The sequence below is a fragment of the Perognathus longimembris genome, chromosome 15, assembly GCF_023159225.1.
Source record: "Perognathus longimembris pacificus isolate PPM17 chromosome 15, ASM2315922v1, whole genome shotgun sequence".
Classification (NCBI taxonomy): Eukaryota; Metazoa; Chordata; class Mammalia; order Rodentia; family Heteromyidae; genus Perognathus; species Perognathus longimembris.
In genome coordinates this window covers 12,564,563-12,583,329 of record NC_063175.1, presented here as the reverse complement: position 1 = coordinate 12,583,329, position 18,767 = coordinate 12,564,563, and the positions used below count along the sequence as shown (strand labels likewise).

The window sequence follows — 18,767 nt, the reverse complement described above, 5'->3', positions numbered from 1 at the left end:
GTCTTGAGCAGACAAAGCTAAGGGACAAACCAGGAACGAGTGATGCATGCCTCAAATCCTAGCTATTTGCAGTTCAAAGCCAGCCCAGGCAGGAAAGTCTGTGAGAATCTTATCCACAACAAATAAACAAACAAACCCTCACACACACAAAAAAGCTCAAAGTACAGCTGTGGCTTAATTGGTAGAGTTGCTAACCTGAACATAACTCAGGGATAGAGCCTAGGCCAGGAGTTCAAGCCCCAGGACTGGCACAAACAAACAAACAAAAAAATCTAAGGGTCAGCACCCAGATCCTGAGTTTAAGCCCTAGTGTTGGGGAAGGAAAGCGGGGGATGTTGACTTCATGTCCTTTTAATTGTACTCATAAGCACCTAACAACAATAAGCACCTGGCAACAAGCCAGGAGAACTATAGAAAAGAAAGAATAGAAAAATGATATAAAGTATTAAATCAGATATAAAGTATTAAATCAGAATCACTTATTCTGGCTGCAATTTTATAGGAAACTCGAACTATCTACCAGTTTCATTATAAGAATTGGCCAGATCATGATGTACCATCATCTGTAGACCCTATCCTCGAGCTGATCTGGGATGTACGTTGTTACCAAGAGAATGACGGTGTTCCCATCTGTGTTCACTGCAGGTAGGGTGCTGCATACGAACTTTCTACTAAGAACTAACCCAATGGCAGTCTGGTCCAGGACTTCAAAGGAAAAGGTCAATAGCAGAAACCGTCTATGAGAAATGTAACCAGAGCATTAAATTCATGTTTCTGATAAGTTACTTTTAGCAATATAGCTCTTCATGAGATGCTGATTGAGTCCTGGCCTGATGTTTGCTTTTGTTGATTTGCTCTGGAAAATGGAAAAGTTTGAAGTTTCATTGCCTCCAGCTTTCTTCTTCCTCAAATGTGTTGATGAGTGGAGCTTGTGGCTCAAGGGACAGAGCAGCAGCCTTGAGTGGAAAATACTGAGGAAGAGTATAAGACCCAGAGTTCAAGGCCCATTACTGGGCACACACATACACACAAATACACAAAGTATACTATTTAAGTCAGGCCTGGTGACTTACCCTTGTAATACTAGCTACTCAGGAGGCTGAGATCTAAGGATTGTTATTCAAAGGCCGCCTGGGGAGGCAGACTCTTAACTCCAGACAATCAGCAAAAAGCCGTAAGTAAGAGGATGGCTCAAACGGTAGAACACAAGCCTTGAGCAGAAAAAGCAAAGTGAGAGTGTGAAACCTGTGTCTAAGCCCCAATACACACACACACACAAAAAAAAAATCTGTTGGTGAATTGTCCAGCTAGTATTTACAAGTGCTCCTGGCTTTGTGCTCTTCTGTTTCAGTGCTGGCTGCGGGAGGACAGGAGTCATTTGTGCTGTTGATTATACATGGATGTTGCTAAAGGATGGGGTGAGTTGCTCTCAGCAGGGACTTCCTGTTGTCTTACTGGGTTGCTTTCAGTCTTAGGAACAGTCTCCCCATCCATGGTTCATCTTTTGACGAAAATTCACCTGTAGACCCATTCTTTCAGATGATTCAGCTCATTCCTAAGATTATTCCAAGGGTGGAATATGTAGCTCAGTGTGAGAGGGCTTGTCTCACTCTCACTAAGCCCTAAATTTGATTTCTAGAATGGCAAAGTATGATCCGCAGACAAAAAGCATCACCAGAACCTGAGAAGTTCCTAAAAATACACATTTTGGGCCTTACCGTATGGATCAATCCAGAAGTTCTGGAGGCCAACCTGAGGGCTCTCTGGATGATTCTGATACTTCCTAAAAGTTGAGAGCCACTGCCCTAAATTACAGTTACCTGCAGTTCCTTTATCCAAACTGCTCTAGCAGATGGACTCATCGTATGACAACCAGACTTCGAGTTTTAATTAACAAATCATTTTATGTGGATTGGGAAATGGGAACTTGTAAGATGTGGGCTTTAATCTGCTAATTTATTTAATTCAATTCTCCTATTTGCTAATCTACTGAACCTTGGTCATTTGTCCTTAGTTTTGAACATCTGGCCTTCCCTCTTCACCATGTGAAATCACTGTGCAGAGTTCCTTCAATCTTTTCTAGGGAAAATACCAGTCTCTAAGTCATGGCACACTTGTGATCACAAACCATATTAATTAAAAAAACACCTTCTTGCCAGGCACTGGAGACTCATTCCTGTAATCCTAGCTACTGAGGAGACTTAACATCTGAGGATCATGGCTCTAAGGCAGCCTGGGAAGGAAATTCTGTAAGACTCTCATCTCCAATTAACTGACAAAAAGCCTGAAGTGGAGCTGTGGCTCAGGCGGTGCTAGCCATGAGCACAAAAGCCCAGGGACAGTGTCCAGTCCCTGAGTTCAAGCCCCAGTTCTGGCACGAAAAACAAATCAAAACAAAATATTTTCTTTTTCTGACATTATCCCAGTTAGGAGAGAAGGATGTCACAGAAGTACTATGGCAATGATTTATTCACCAAGGATAAAAGGAATATTTCCTCTTTTTATTTGATAGATAATTCCTGAGAACTTCAGCATCTTTAGTTTGATCCAAGAAATGAGAACACAGAGGCCTTCATTAGTTCAAACTCAGGTAAGGATTATGGTAAACAGATCCAAGCATGTGAGGTGAAGCCCCAGGAATGGCACAAAAGAAATAAACAGACACATAGTTAAGTGTTTCAAGAACTTTTATCCCCCTCTTATTTTTTTTTTTTTTATTATTCCTTTTGGAGTACTGGGACTACAGCATAGGGCCTGGCACATCTAGGCAAGTGATCTACCACTAATCTCTCCCTAGACTGCAAGCTCTTATAAATGAACTTGCACCTAGGATTATGGAGAAAGCAATTAAGAATGGCAGTTTAAATATTTTAATTTAGAAATTGTGAAATTGAGGGGAAAATGAGCAACTAATAAAAGTTATCTCTTTGGCCCACATAGCTTTTGGAAAAAATACTTTTTTCCCCATGTGCTCACAGTCTGTAGGCAGTTTATGTATTCAACATTTGGGGGAATGTTTATGTGAGACCAAAGCATTAGCTGGGTTAGTACTATAAGACTAAGAAGAAAGACTGCCCTTGTAAATACATAAAGACTCCACAAGACTGTAGCTTAGGTGTACAAACAATAATAAAAACTAATAAAGCCATACTCCATTTTGGAAAAAATTCCATTCCCACTCTCCTTTTAGGATTTGAATACAGCTGAACAGGCCCTTAGATTTTGGCATTATCAGTGACTAGATGAACAAATATCTCAAAAGCTGTAGCTTCTCATTTCTGACACCAGGGTAACCATGAAATGGCAGTCAAGCTAGATGAGTCTTCCTGTCTTAATTTTCACTCAAATAATTTTTTAAAGTATGGTTGTTTTGGATGATCTAGGCTCCACATCGTTCTCCTCCTTAAAACACCTTTAGAAAAGTTATTTGCTTTTTGTATGTTTGTATATTATACCAGTACTGGGATTTAAACTCAGGACCTTGGACTCACTCTTGGCTTTTTTGCTCAAGGCTGGCACTCTACTACTTGAGCCACAGCTCCACATTTGGCTCTTTGCTAGGTGGCTGGAAATAAGAGTATCATGGACTTGCCTGGGCAAGACCACAGATCTCAGTCTTCTGAGTAGATAGGATTACAGGTGTAAGCCACCAGTGCCCAGAAATTCTTCATTTGTATGGGGTGGTATAAAACATGAGAGGAGGAAGTTCATGAGCAGATTGAAAGGCAAAAACAAGTAGTAAAGACCCACAAGTTTTGTGGTAATTGAGTCTCATTTTTCTGGGTTGATACCATAGATAATCACAAACTTCCACACTTTATCCAGTGGTTTACTGTAAGGTTTTCTGGAAAGGAAGCACACCACATGGTTCAGTCAAGAGAAGCTTACTGGGGGGAGAGCAAACTGCCAGCCCACACAGGATGGAAGCATAGGGAGAAAGAGGGGAAGGAAGAAGATAGAGAACAATAGAGAGTAAGAGAGAAAAGGAAAGAGTGCAAAAAAGGAAAGAGAGCTGGGAAAGTCAGGGATCTGGCCAGGTGGATTGGATGTGACCTCAGAGAATGGGAAGGTAACTGCCTCCAGGTGTGCCAGTTACCTAGCTAACACAGGTACTGGGCACAGACTTAGATAGGGAACATTTGCATGGAGCCCTCCTAGGGTAGACCTGATATTTACTTTTCTTTGGTATCCTTACTGGAACAAACTTTCAGCAACTTGCTTTTAAATGCACTAAGAATGACAAGATTTGGTTTCTAAGCCAAGTCCTTCAAATTGTTTCTGAATGGAGACAAACTGTAAATAGATATTGTTGCCTACTTGCTTCAGAGAGCAATCACAGATCAAGGAAGATAATACAAGCTAAAGCTGTTTTATCCATATGACAACGGTGACCTGCCTTTCTCCAGAAAAAATGAACGTGGCTAAAAATGTATATCTAGAACAAAATAAGCTTTTAAAAATGAGCAAAAGATGGGGATCCGTGGCTCCTATGTGTAATCTCAGAAGCCAGGATGGAGAGAGAGATCTGAGACTCTTATCTCCAATTAACCAGCCAAAAGCTACAAGTAGAAGTATGGCTCAAGTTGAACAGCACCAGCCTTGAGCAAAAGGCTAAAGGAGACTGTGAGACCCTGAGTTCAAGCTCCAGTACAGGCATAAAAAAATGTGAGCGGAGGAATGGTAGTAGAAAACAATAAAATGGGAGGACTAGAAGCAAAAGAAGCATCCCATTAGATCCTTTTACATTAGCTAGCTAAATAAAATACTTACCTATGTTTAGCAGCCTAAAGGCATGCTGTAATCTAGAATGGGCTACACACAGCATTGTTATGCAGTTCAATGACTTATGTTGACAATCTCCCAAGTCTGCTGTTAGTATATCATGGACATTTTTCCAGAGTTTAAATGTGATTTTCTTCATTTTTCTGTTTGTGCTGCTTTTCAGGAACAGTATGAACTGGTCTACAATGCTGTACTAGAACTATTTAAGAGACATTTGGATGTTATTGGAGGTGGATGCTCTGGAAGAGAGGTAAATTTTAAGCTAAATATGTCTTTTTTTTTTCCAGTCCTGGTGCTTGAACTCAGGGCCTGAGCACTATTCCTGGCTTCTTTGTGCTCAAGACTAGCACTCTACCACTTGAGCCACAGTGCCACATGTGGCTTTTTCTGTGTATGTGGTGCTGAGGAATCGAACCCAGGGCTTCATGCACGCCACATTCCTAGCCCTAAATATGTCATTTTTTTCATAATTGTTTTTGGTCAAGAGATCTCAGAAATGTGGACTTTTCTCTTATCACAACTAAATGGGAGTGTCAGGCATGCATAGGGCTGTACTAAAAATCTCCTGTGAAAAAGGATAATTTGAGGTAGTTTAACTTAAAAAATTAATCTCTTCCTTAACATAATTTTCAGCTAAATTTAGGAGCAATATACTATGGCAAGCATATGTTCTGATTCTGTGCTTTAGATTATTGTTGGCAAGTTAGAAGAGTGATAACTATAAAGTCATGCCTGTATGATTTTCCAGGTTATACTTACCTAACTGTGATCTCAAACTTTTCACCAAAAATATGTTCATAAAAACTAAGTAAAGGGCTGGGAATATGGCCTAGTGGCAAGAGTGCTTGCCTCGTATACGTGAAGCCCTGGGTTCGATTTTCCAGCACCACATATATAGAAAATGGCCAGGAGTGGCACTGTGGTTCAGGTGGTAGAGTGCTAGCCTTGAGCAAAAAAGAAGCCAGGGACAGTGCTCAGGCCCTGAGTCCAAGGCCCAGGACTGGCAAACAACAACAACAACAACAACAAAAAAAAAAACTAAGTAAAAAATTGTGTATGTTGCCTGGCATTGCTGGCCCATGTCTGTAATCCTACATATTTGGAAGACTGTATGAAGACTGAAGTTAAGCTTTTTTTTTTTTTTTGCCAGCCCTAGGGCTTGAACTCTGGGCCTGGACACTGTCCCTGAGTTTCTTTTGCTCAAGGAGAGCGCTTTACCACTTGAGCCATGGCACTACTTCTGGCTTTTTTGAGTAGTTTAGTGGAGAGAGGAGTCTCATGGAATTTCCTGCCAGGGCTGGCTTCGAACTGTGATCCTGAGATCTCAGCCTCCCGAGTATCTAAGATTACAGGTGTGAGCCCAGCTTATGAGGATCAAAGTTAAAAGCCAACCTGGCAGGATCTATCAGATTCTTATTGTCAGCAGAAAGTCAGAAGTGGAGGTAAGATTCAAGTTGAAGGGCACCAGCTGCGAATGGAAAAAATCCAAGAGAGGGCAAGGTTCTGGTTTTAACCCTAGTGACAGCATAAAAAGTTGCCTATATTGCTAGATGCTAGTGGCTTACCTCTGTAATCCTAGTTACTCAAGGGGTTGAGATAGAAAGATCTTGGTTTAAAGCTAGCCTCAGCAGGAAAGTCTGTGGAGAGACTTCTCTCCAATTAATTACCATAAAACCAGAAGTGGCTTGTGGCTCAAAGTGGGAGAGTTAGCCTCAAGCAACAAACAGCTTAGGGACAGCACCCAAGCCCTGAGTTCAAGCCCCATAATGGACAAAACATTCCATATATTTATAGTGTACATGTTTTGATACATGCATACATTGTAAAATGACTAAATCTTAGCATCTCTATTTTGCATACTCATCACATTTTGTGTTGAGAATATTAAAAATGTGCTCAGCAGATTTCAAGTTCATAATAATTGCTATTAACTATAGTCATCGCATTATATAAATCTCCTAAACTTATTCCTCTTGTCTGACTGAAATTTGTATCCTTTGACCAACATCCTTTCAAGCCCTACATTTCCCCCAGTTCTTTTTTTTTTTTAACTGTATTTTTTTTTTGTCTTTTCTTTTTTGGTACTGGGTATCAAACCCAGGACATCACACTTGCTAGGCAAGCACTTTGCCACTGAGCTACATCCCAGCCCACTTCTCCCAGTTCTTGATAACTACTATTCTACTCTCTGCTTCTGTGAGTTCGGATTTTTTTTTAAAAAGTCCTTTATATGTGAGGCTAAACAATAACTTTATTATCATTACATATGTTTATTATTATAAGGGAGGGATTATAGGTACATAAGTCAGGTAATGAGTATACTTTTTGGAAACTGTCACCCCTTCTTCTCCACTCTCCCAGTTTCCCCCAGGCCACACCCACAAGTTGTATAGTTCATTTTTAACTTTGTTATCTAATGAGTACCACTGCTGAATTTGTTCGCCCTTTGTCCTTCCATTTGTGTCCCATTTACCCTTCCAAACCAGATAAATGAATAAACAAGACAAAAAGAAAACAAAACAACAACAAAGAAAACCCCTACTTCCCATTTCCTGGGGCTCATTTTGATAAATATTACTTCCTATGATCAGAGGCACAGAGGCATTGCACCTTTGTGTTCTTCCTAAGAGTATCCTCCTTTGGTCTGTTTCACTGTGTGTGAATGCCTAGAGACCTGTAGAATTGATCATGTTCCAGTATATTTTTAGATCTAGTTTATGCATAGGAGAGAAAAAATGCACTGTTTGTCTTTCTGAGCTTGGCTTACACTTCATTTCACACGATTTGTTCTAGGTCTATCCATTTCCCTGTATATGACATAATCTTATTCTAACGGCTGTGTAAAATTCCATTGTTAATAGGCATGACATTTTTTTGGATCAACTCATGTATTATAGGGCATCTCGGCTGTTTCTATAACTTAGCTATTGTGAATACTGAAGCAATGAACATGGAGGTGCAAGTGTCTTTATGGTATCCTGGCTCATTATTCTGGGTAGATTCCCAGGAGTGGCATGTTTAGATGGTAGGGAAGATCTATGTTTAGTTTTTTGAGGAACCCCAGACTGTTGTCCAGAGTGGTTGTACTAGTTTACATTCCCACCAACAGTGTAATAGAGTTCCTTTCCTCCCACATCCAACATTTGTTGTTCATATTCACAATGTTGTCCATTCTAACTGGAGTGAGATCGAATCTCAGAGTTATTTTGCATTTCCTTTATGGCTTAGGATGGTGGGTTTCTCTGCCATTCTAACCTCTTCTTCTGAGATGTCTCTCCTTGGTTCCATTGCCCATTTAGTGGTTGATTAACTTTGGGAGGGGTTAATTTATTGAGCTAATTTCATATTTTGGATATTAGGCCTTTGTCAGATCTTTTGCTGGTAAAGGTCATCTCCCAGGATGTTGGCTGTCTTTCTAGGCTAGTAACCATGTCCTGTGCTGTGCAGAAACTTTTATTTTCTTGTTTTGTTTTTATTGGCCGTTTTGAAAAGTTTATAGATTCAGAAGTATAGATGAGTTAAGGAATACTTAGTTGCACAAGTATAAAGTAAATTAATAACATTGTAGACATATGACATTACATAGTTATTACATAGTCTACATTGTAGACTATGACATTTCCATAGTCCAAAGAATAGATCTCTGAATTAAAATTTACATTTTTGCCATGTCCACTGTGGGTATTTAGTCTTGCTTAGTACTCTGCATTTCTTCTCTAGTAAAGTGAACAACAGCTAATTTCTTAATTTTTGCTATTCATCCACTTTTCTTGATCTTGCTCTCTAATTTCATACATTCTAGACATTTCAACAGATTTGTAGTAAACTTCCAGGATGAAGGGAAATTTCTTGCTCATTGTTTGCCTGAAATCTTGATTTGTGTTCATCTTATTAAACAAGAAGTATGCTCTAAAACTGCCCACAAGTTCAGCTACTAAAACTCCTTTAAAGATCTTCTTTGCTGTTGGTTCCATGGTGCAGGCCATCTGGAGGTGTGTGCCATTTTTAATTTTTTTATGTAATCCATTTGTCAAGTTAACACTGCTGTCTGCTATTCTCCTGGGACTCTTTTCAAAAAATTTCTGTCTATGCTTATAAGTTCTGAGACTAGACAACATTTATCTTTCTGTGTTTGGCTTATACAATTTGGTATACTGTCTTCCAGATTCATCCTTGTAACAAATGCCAGACTTTCCTTTCTTTTAAGGCTGAATTTTGGGCTGGGAATGTGGCTTAGCGGTAGAGTGCTTGCCTAGCATGCACGAAGCTTGGTTTCGATCCTCAGCAACAGGTAGACAGAAAAAGCCAGAAGTGGTGCTGTGGCTCAAGAAGTAGAGTGCTAGCCTTGAGCAAAAAGAAGCCAGGGACAGTGCTCATGCCCTGAGTCCAAGCCCCAGGACTGGCAAAAAAAAAAAAAAAGGCTGAATTTTTTATTTCTTTTTAAAAATTTATTAATTGAACAATTTTTTGACAAGGTGTTGTGCAAAAAGTGTACAGTTACATAGTATGAATTTTTTATTTCTGAAAAATTACCTGTTGGTCAGCTGAATATTAAAAGTATTTCAAGTCTGGCACTGGTGGCTCAGAATTATAATCCTAGTTATTCAGAAAGCTGAGATCACAGTTTAAAGCCGGCCTGGGCAGGAAAGTCCAAGAGTCCACTCTTATCTCCAATTAACCACCAAAAAAAGCAGTGTGGGACTATGGCTATAATGGTAGAGTGCCAGCCTTAAGGAAAAAAGCTTCAGGATAGCACCCAGGCCTTGAGTTCAAGTCCTAGGACTGGCACACACATGGAATTCCATTGACATTGCTTCACTAAAAATCAATCTCATTTGTTTCTACTGAAGGTTCAAGCAAAAGACTTAATTCTTGAGCAGAACCCCACTCTGCAAATAGACTCTGATTCTCCTAAGTCACCAAAAGAGTGAGTACAGTTTTATATATCTGAAACCACTTGTTCTTCACGGTGACACTAGAAAGACCTGTTAGGGTCATTATTCTTTCCTATTATTTTCAGCATCACAAAAGAAACCAAAATAGACCAACTGATCAAACCAAGAACAACAGTGGAAAGAGTGCCAGCTTCTTCCTTGGAAGAAATATGTGCAAAGACAGATGTGGTTCTGCACCCTCGCAAGTCAAGCCTTTCTTTGGACTTTCTGGAGCTAAATGATGGGTCTCATAAAAATGCTAACACAGCCTTGAACTGGCAGACAAAGGCATTACCAGTCGTTGGGGAGCCTCTTCAGAAGCATCAAAGTTTGGTCTTGAGCTCTACTTTGTTTGGGGAATGTCCTAATTCTGAATCTGTTGCTGCAGCAGGAAGATGTCTGAATTCAAAGGAGCCAGTCATACAAACCAAAATAACTCCCTTTGAATGGACAGAGCAAAGACAAACAATGGAGGTGGACATGGAAGACACCTTTTCCTACTTGGAATCTCAGCCACAGGACTCTTGTCTTGGGGAGTTGCAGGCTCAGAAAGCAGTGTGTATTTCTTCAGAAGAACGGGGCTATTCACTACCTCGTGACTCTGAGCTCCAAGGGTGTAACTCTTCTAGGGGGAACTCTGGGGCTTTTGTACACTCTTTCAGGAATTTAATAGAGGAGCCTTATTTTTTATCACTGCCTCCAAGTTCTTCTACATCTAAGATGTCTCTGGATTTATCTGAGAAGCAAGATGGGACTACGTTTCCTGCTTCCCAGTTGCCAAGGCCCTCTACAACCCTCTTTTCTCACTGCAGTTCACATGATTCTTTAGCATTGAACCCTCTGATCAGTTTTTCCATGCCACTGAATCAAGAGGCAACTGTAGTAGGTGGGTTGATTTTGAAAGTTGGTAAGGCTGTGTGTGTGTGTGTGTGTGTGTGTGTGTGTGCGTGCGAGCGCTGGCCCTGAGATGCTGCTGCTTCTTCTTCCTTTTTTTATTTTGCTCAAAGCTACAGCTCTACTACTTGAGCCATTTCCAGCTTTTCTGAGTAGTTTATGGAGATCAGAGTTTCATGCCCATGCTGGCTTCCAACACCAAACACACAATAGCCCTGAAACAGTCAGCATTCGAAGCAGTGAGATCTGGCACAGAATGCGGGCCAAAAGGAGGGCTTCTATGAAGGCAATCTTCATTCCTACAAATGTCCAGTTTTCCTGTAACAAACAGAACCAGCTTCCAAAGATCAGTAGAAAAACACCTGATTAACAGTACTACATGGTCGCCTAAAATATTTGTTGCATGATCATGTGGCTGTAATGGGCTGAACATATTGCACTGAATTGTTTCCTGCCAAAGGAAGGGTGAGGCCTGACTTCCTGTTCTTCTTCAGTAACTTCGTAGGTGAGACTATCCAGTATTTTTTATTTTGTGTGGATGTGTGTGTGTGTGTGTGTGTGTGTGTGTGTGTGTGAGAGAGAGAGAGAGAGAGAGAGAGAGAGAGAGAGAGAGAGAGAGAGAGAGTGTGAGTGTCAGTCCTGGGACTTCAACTCAAGGCCTGGACACTGTCCCTGAGCTTTTTTGCTCACGGTAGTGCTCTACCACTTGAGCCACAGTTCCATTTCTGGTTTTTGAGTGGTTAATTGGAAATAAGAGTCTCATGGACTTTCCTGCTTAGGCAGGCTTCCAATTGTGATCCTTAGATCTCAGCTTCCTGAGTTGCAAGATTACAGGTAGGAGCCATTGTTGGCTTTATGTGAAATTTAAAATCCTATAACACAACTTTACTTTCATTATTTTTTTATAATTCTGAAATTATCCATATAATACATATTATTATACTTAATTGAGGTAGATGTGGATATTTTGTTAGAAATATATGGCAATGAGACCCTATCTCAAAATAACCAGTGGGGAAAAAAAGGAGATTGAGGCATGGCAGTGAATGAAACTAGCAAATGCTAGGCCCTAAATTCAAATCTAGCACTAAACAGCTGTTTTAAAATATGGATATAGGTAGTATCTTCAACTAGATTTCATATATTTCATAATGTGTGTGTGTGTTCTGTATAAAAGGAAAGAGTGGTATAGAAAAGAATGCAAAGCATCCTAAAACTCAGTGTACTCAACCAAAATAGTATTGAGCTTGTAATGCAAATGATACATTTTGGAAAACAGTTAAAAACCTCCTGGGGGCTGGGAATGTGGCTTAGTGGTAGAGTGCTTGCGTAGCATGCATGAAGCCCTGGGTTTGATTCCTCAGTACCACATAAACGGAAAAAGCCGGAAGTGGCACTGTGGCTGAAGTGGTAGAGCGCTAGCCTTGAGCAAAAGCAGCTTAGGGACAGTGCCCAGGCCCCGAGTTCATGCCTGGCAAAAAAAACCAACCAAACAAACAAAACCTTCTAGGTATGTACCAAGGGTCAAATTTATCTTTCTATTGAGCGAACAAATCCCAGCTAAACTATTGCTAATGTTGAATGGAATTTAAGTGTAAATTCTCTTAAACTTATAGTTAGGATTAGACTAGAATGTAAGAATCCCCTTTGTGTTGCACTGGACAGCACCTTCTCCCAGGACAGAAGCTGAGACACCCCCTCCACTCCCTGAGCGGACACCAGAGTCTTTCATCGTGGTTGAAGAGGCAGGTGAGTAGCTAAGCAAGTACAAAATGTTCTATGACTTCTCAGGTCCCATCAGGATTATAAGCGCTATGGGTGGGCATGTTTGACTGATGCCACTTCTAAGAATGGAACCACGTTTACTCTTTTCCAGAATTCCCACCGAGTGTTCCCAAATCCCTTCCTCCCTCCATGAAGGTAAAATCTGGCATATCAATGGAATGGGATGGAACATCGGAATCAAAGATTTTTGATGACTCTGTGACACTTAAGCCAAGCAGGGTCAGTAACTTTTTTTCTGACTTGACTCATTTGGATATAATGGACTGTAGTTCTTTCTGGGCTGTGTCATTATGAACTGGGATATTTTAAATTACACATATGCACATCATTTAAGATAAAACTTTGAATGATGCTTTCTGTGTCTGTAAGAAAAACATACAAAACAATTGGTTACACATTTCTGTACATGCTTTAGGCCAACTTTTAACATTTCATGGATGAGAAAAGTAATTAAAAGTAAGTAATTACAATGCTTGTAGGAAATATCTGCCACTTTTTAAATTTTAACGTGGTGGTAATAGTTATAATAAATACACATGTGTAAGACCTTTGTCTTTAGGAACAATCATCCCTTTTCTAATGTCATAAAGTAGCTACAATTTTAACAATGTATCTTCAAATATATATATCCTCAAATATATATTCATGTATATATACATATACATATATATGTATATATATATATATATATATATATATATATATATTTGTTGGTCATGGGGCTTGAACTCTGGGCCTGGGCCCTGTCCCTGAGCTCTTCAAATAAATTTTTTTTTTTTTTTTGGCCAGTCCTGGGCCTTGGACTCCGGGCCTGAGCACTGTCCCTGGCTTCTTCCCGCTCAAGGCTAGCACTCCACCACTTGAGCCACAGCGCCCCTTCTGGCCGTTTTCTGTATATGTGGTGCTGGGGAATCGAACCTAGGGCCTCGTGTATCCGAGGCAGGCACTCTTGCCACTAGGCTATATCCCCAGCCCTTTTTTTTTTTTTGCCATTACTGGAGCTTGGACTCAGGGCCTGAGCACTGTTCCTGGTTTGTAATTGAGCATGCTTATGGATTAACAAAACTATATGAAATATAATGGCTTAAAATGCAACTTAATGCTTTGGTTTTTGTATAATGTATATACATATTCTTCTCCTTTTCCTTTCTTTTTCAGAGTATAAAACTCCAGAGTCCTAGATCAGGTAACATTTTGTCTTGGCTTTAGGCCACATTTTACTATGAGAATCTGCTTTGAGAACAGCTCATTAAGTTTAAAGCAATTGTCCTCAGGAGCTCTCATGGGTCTCACCATGGCTCTGCCACCCATCGACTTATTTCTGGTTTTCCCAGGTTTTATCATGGGAAAGTAAAGGCAAGATTTTATAATTCTGCTCCTTGATATGTAAGTCTTTCACAATTATTGCAGGTAGGATCTTTTAACATGGAATTGCCAAAACGATCTTAAGGTGTCTGTGTGTTGGGGGACAGAAGCTATCACATTATCACACTTCCTGATTTCAAAATACTTCAAGGATAGAAAACTGGCATAATATCAGCACACACACACACACACACACACACACACTCCACATACCTGCAGCCAACTGAGTTTCGACAAAGGTGCCATGAACACCTTAGGGAAAACAATGACATTTCCAACAAAAAATGCTGGGAGGGCTGGGGATATGGCCTAGTGGCAAGAGTGCCTGCCTCATATATATGAGGCCCTGGGTTCGATTCCCCAGCACCACATATACAGAAAATGGCCAGAAGTGGCGCTGTGGCTCAAGCGGCAGAGTGCTAGCCTTGAGCAAAAAGAAGCCAGGGACAGTGCTCAGGCCCTGAGTCCAAGGCCCAGGACTGGCAAAAAAAAAAAAAAAAAAAAAAAATGCTGGGAAAAGGATGTAAAAGTAGATCGTAGCTCTTGTTATGAAAATCAGCTCAAGATGAGCTAAGCACAGTGGCTCACATCAGTAATCCTAGCTACTTGGAGAATGAGATTGGAGGCACTGCAGTTTGAAGCCTGTCTGAGTAAAAATGTTCACAAGACACCATTTCAGCAGAAAAAGCTGGATATACTGGCACATACTTGTCAACCAAGCTATGGTGGAAATTATAAACAAGAGGACTACAGTTCAGGCTCACCTGTGCAAAAAACAAAGACAAGAACATGAGATCTTACTTGAAAAATAACTAAAGCAAAAAGACCTGGGGAAGTACTGCAAGTGGTAGAACAACTGCCTAACAAGTGTTAGTCCCTGAGCTCAGTGCTGCAAAAGAAAAAACAACAAGCCTCAGAAGGGATGAAAAGCATAATGTCTATGAAATGTCTATGAGTCCATGTAACTTTTGGAAGAAAGGACATTGGAATACTCAATGATTTTTTTGTTTTGGGACAAAATTCACCAAGTTCAGGAAACAAAAGCAGAAATGGACAAATGGGAAATGGGAGCCTATCAAAAATGCACAGGTCTGTACAGCAAAGGAAACAATCATGACAATGAAGAGGCAACCATAGCATGGTAGAAAAGATCTTGAAACTATACCTCTGACAAGCTACTATTGCTTGGTTGCTTTGGCTATTCAATTATTTTTATTGTTGTTTTAGAGGTGATATACAGCAAGGTTAACTTTACATATATCAGGTGATATGTACATTTCATTCCTTCTCTCTCGTTTCCTCCCTCCCTCCCATCTCCACCCTTGAGTTGCTTAGTTCACTTACATCAATGTCCAGTGCAGCTGACAGGGCCCTTCTGCTGTTTTTCCATCCACTTTCCACTGATGCTGTGCCCTCCTCCCACCTTTCCTCAGATGTGCACGTATATACACCATAAATGAGGTAAATAACATAGAGTCATCTAAAAACAAGAAGACGATTTCAGAAGAGGTCCTTTGTTTCCTTGTCTTTGGGGTTTTCAGTCTGTAAATAATTTTATGTACATGTGAAGAAGTGCCTGAGTCTTACTGTTTGGTGCTTTTCTCCCAAGACTGTCGTCTATTGGTCTGTGTATTGGTATCCTGAGTCCTGTTTATTTTGTCATATCTGATTGCACTTTAATCTAACACCCACATATCAGGGAGACCATGCACCATTTGTCTCCCTTGTCTTGGCTTATCTCACTCAATATGATTTGTTCTAGTTCCATCATTTCCCTGTGAATGCCATTATTTTAGCCTTTCTAATGGCTGTGTAAAATTCTATTGCATATAGGTATCACATTTTTTGGACCCATTCTTCTGTGGTGGGCCATCTGGGTTGTTTCCATATCTTGGCTACTGTGAACAGCGCAGCAATGAACATGGATGTGCAGGTGTCCTTATCGTATCTTGGATCCTGTTGCTCAGGATAGATGCCTAGGAGTGATATGGCTGTGTAGTAGGGTGTGTCTATGTTTCATTTTTTGAGAAACCTCCAGACTGCTTTCCAGAGTGGTTTTTATTAATTTACATTCCCACCAACAGTGCAGTAGGGTTCCTCTTTCTCCACATCCCCTTCAGCATTTGTTCTCTGAATTTAGAACATTGGCCATTCCTGACTGGGGTGAGGTGGTATCTCAGGGTTGTTTTCATATGCATTTCCCTTATAGCCAGGGATGATGAACATTTCCTTATGTGTTTCTTTGCCTTTACTTCTGAGAAGTCTCTCTTGAGCTCCCTTGCCTATTTAGTGATAGGTGTATTAGGTTTGGGAGGGAATCGTGTCTTGAGCTCCCTGTATATGACGGATATTAGGCCTTTGTCTGATGTACTGTTGGTGAATATCTTTTCCCAATTGGTTGGATGCCTTTCTAGTTTAGTAGCTATGTCTTTAGCTATGCAGAAACTTTTTATTTTAATGTAGTCCCATTTGGTGAGTCTCTCTTCAACCTGTTGTGCCACTGTTCAGGAAGTTCCTGCCTGTGCCTATAAGTTCTAGTGTCTCTCCTACTCTGTCCTGCAGTACTTTCAGTTTCAGATCTGATGGTGAGGTCTTAATCCATTTTGAGTTGATGTTAGTGCATGGTGAGAAGCACGGATCCACTTCAGCTTTCTGCATGTGGCTGCCCAGTTTTCCTAGCACCAATAGCTGAAGAGGCTATGTTTATCCCACTGTAGGTCTTTGGCTCTTTTGTCAAATATCAGCTGACTGTAAGTATGTGGTTTTATTTCTGGGTCTTCTAGTGCCAAGCTATTTTTGTTATTATGGCTCAATAGTAGAGCTTAAAATCTGGTATTGGGATAGTGCCTGCATTACTTCTTTTTCTTTTTGCCTAGAATTGCTTTGACTATTCTAGGTCTTTTGCTTTTCTATATGAATTTTTGGATTGTTTTGTCTATTTCAGTATAGAACACTGCTGGGATTTTGATGGGGATTGAGGTGACTTTGTATGGCACTGATGGCATTTATGTATGGCCATTTTTACAATACTGATTCTACCTATCCATGAACATGGAAGGTCATATCATTTCCTGGTGTCCCCTTTGATTTTAGATTTTTTGTCTCTACTCATTTTTTCCCCTTTATTGTCAAAGTGAAGTACTGAGGGGTTACAGTTTCATATGTAATGCAGTGAGTACATTTCTTGCTCATTTTCCCCCACCTCCCTCCTTCATGTATATGAGGGCTTCATGTATACGAGGCAAGCACTCTTCCCACTAGGCCATATTCCCAGCCCTGGATTTTTTACTACTAAATTTTTTTGAGGTCTATATTTGAAGTCTGGATATCCAAGATATCTTTTTCAGATAAGATTTTTTTAAATTGAATAGCCAAGGAGGGGATCCAAGATGGTGCTGAAACAGTAGGGAAATACCCTGGCTCTCTCCAACCAAAATAGAGATTTTGCACAGAATTAACAATGGGGTAGGGTAGGACATGTGGCTTAAGCAGGAAAAAGTGCTTGCCTAGGAAATACAATGTAATAATTTCTTAATACTATATACTATCTAGAGTGTGTGCAATTTTCTCCAATTGACTAAAAAATGTCTTTTGGATTCACACAAGGTCTACATTTTGCATTTTGTTTGTATGCTTCCTACATCTTTTAATGATAACAGTTCTTTCTTTTTATATTTCCTTATACTTTTCGCTTGTTCACAAGTCCTAAACATTGCTCAAAATTCTAGATTTGATCAATTATATTCTCATAACTCTATTGATTTTAATTAATTAATATAGGATTACTGTAATATAGTATTTAGATTTACAAGCTTGATTAGACTAATTTTCAGTTTCTTTAGAATTGCTGGTCCTGGGCCTTGAACTCAGGGCCTGGGCGCTGTCCCTAAGCTCCTTTTGCTCAAGGCTAGCGCTCTACCACCTGAGCTACAGTACCACTTCCAGCTTTTTCTGTGATTAATTGGAGATAAGAGTCTCCCAGACTTTGCTACTTGGGCTGACTGTGAACTGTGGCTCCTCAGATCTCAGCCTCTTGAGTAGCTAGGATTATAGGTATGAGCCACGATTGCTTGGCCATAACCTCTAAATTCTTGAGACTCATTTGCTAAAGAAAAAAAGCACAAAGTTCTTGAGGTTCTGGTCATTTTGATATTTTTTATTTTGTGATTTCAGGTTAATATTTGCTAATTGAAGAATTATACAAAAGGGACTTGACTTAGGATTTTTAACTGAGAGGGTTTTCTTTCTGTGTTCTTCTCTTACCACAGATCTATGTCGAGATTGTTCTCCATCCCCACCTCCCCTCCCAGAAAGAACACTGGAGTCTTTTTTCCTTGCTGATGAAGACTGTAAGTGTTAGTTCTTTCTCTCCAAAAAACTTATGAGAATATGTAAGATCCACAATAAAGTAAGATCTACAAAGAAAAGGTTCAAAGTGTAAAAATGATAATGAATACATTAAAAAGCCTACAATACATAATAGAAATATTATGTTGAATCCAAAAGTTTAAGAAACTATGTAACAAAACACTTTTTTTTTTTTCAGGTATGCAGGCTCAATCTACAGAAACTATTAGCTGTCCTGAGAGTATGGAGCACTCAACATGTCCAAAACAAACTCTGAAGACTCCTGGAAAGAGTTTCACACGGAGTAAGGTAAGACAGACTGGAGATGTGAAAAGCTTGCCCTAACTTTCCTTACTCAAGGTTTGCGGCTCTCAGCGTTAACATTGAAAATTAAATATCTTTACTATAACTTAGTTTTGATCTAACAACAATCAGAATTATTAGAAATTAAAATGAAAATTACATTATGATTTTTTTTTTGGCCAGTCCTGGGCCTTGGACTCAGGGCCTAAGCACTGTCCCTGGCTTCTTCCCGCTCAAGGCTAGCACTCTGCCACTTGAGCCACAGCGCCGCTTCTGGCCGTTTTCTGTATATGTGGTACTGGGGAATCGAACCTAGGGCCTCGTGTATCCGAGGCAGGCACTCTTGCCACTAGGCTA

At 40.1% G+C, this 18,767-nt stretch overlaps 2 protein-coding genes across 3 annotated transcripts in view; one reads left to right on the top strand and one right to left on the bottom strand.

The window, feature by feature from the left end:
* The window catches only part of Ptpn22 (protein tyrosine phosphatase non-receptor type 22), a 42,549-nt gene that overhangs the window by 15,506 nt on the left and 8,276 nt on the right, over positions 1-18,767 (top strand). For both annotated transcript variants that reach the window (XM_048363573.1, XM_048363572.1), the window contains 11 exons: positions 503-645; positions 1,352-1,418; positions 2,513-2,590; positions 4,946-5,032; positions 9,633-9,709; positions 9,803-10,602; positions 12,276-12,359; positions 12,487-12,614; positions 13,554-13,581; positions 18,029-18,109; positions 18,307-18,416. In XM_048363573.1, the coding sequence (XP_048219530.1) occupies positions 503-645; positions 1,352-1,418; positions 2,513-2,590; positions 4,946-5,032; positions 9,633-9,709; positions 9,803-10,602; positions 12,276-12,359; positions 12,487-12,614; positions 13,554-13,581; positions 18,029-18,109; positions 18,307-18,416 (1,683 nt within the window). The remainder of the gene's footprint in view (positions 1-502; positions 646-1,351; positions 1,419-2,512; positions 2,591-4,945; positions 5,033-9,632; positions 9,710-9,802; positions 10,603-12,275; positions 12,360-12,486; positions 12,615-13,553; positions 13,582-18,028; positions 18,110-18,306; positions 18,417-18,767) is intronic.
* Positions 8,455-8,828, bottom strand: LOC125364124 (protein CEBPZOS-like). The gene has a single exon (XM_048363575.1). The coding sequence runs from the start codon at positions 8,766-8,768 to the stop codon at positions 8,526-8,528; it is 243 nt and encodes an 80-aa protein (XP_048219532.1). The 5' UTR covers positions 8,769-8,828; the 3' UTR covers positions 8,455-8,525.

Bases quoted from the DNA above. Each gene is read 5' to 3' on its own strand.
- LOC125364124 (XM_048363575.1), bottom strand. From the start codon at position 8,768: ATGGCCTGCACCATGGAACCAACAGCAAAGAAGATCTTTAAAGGAGTT.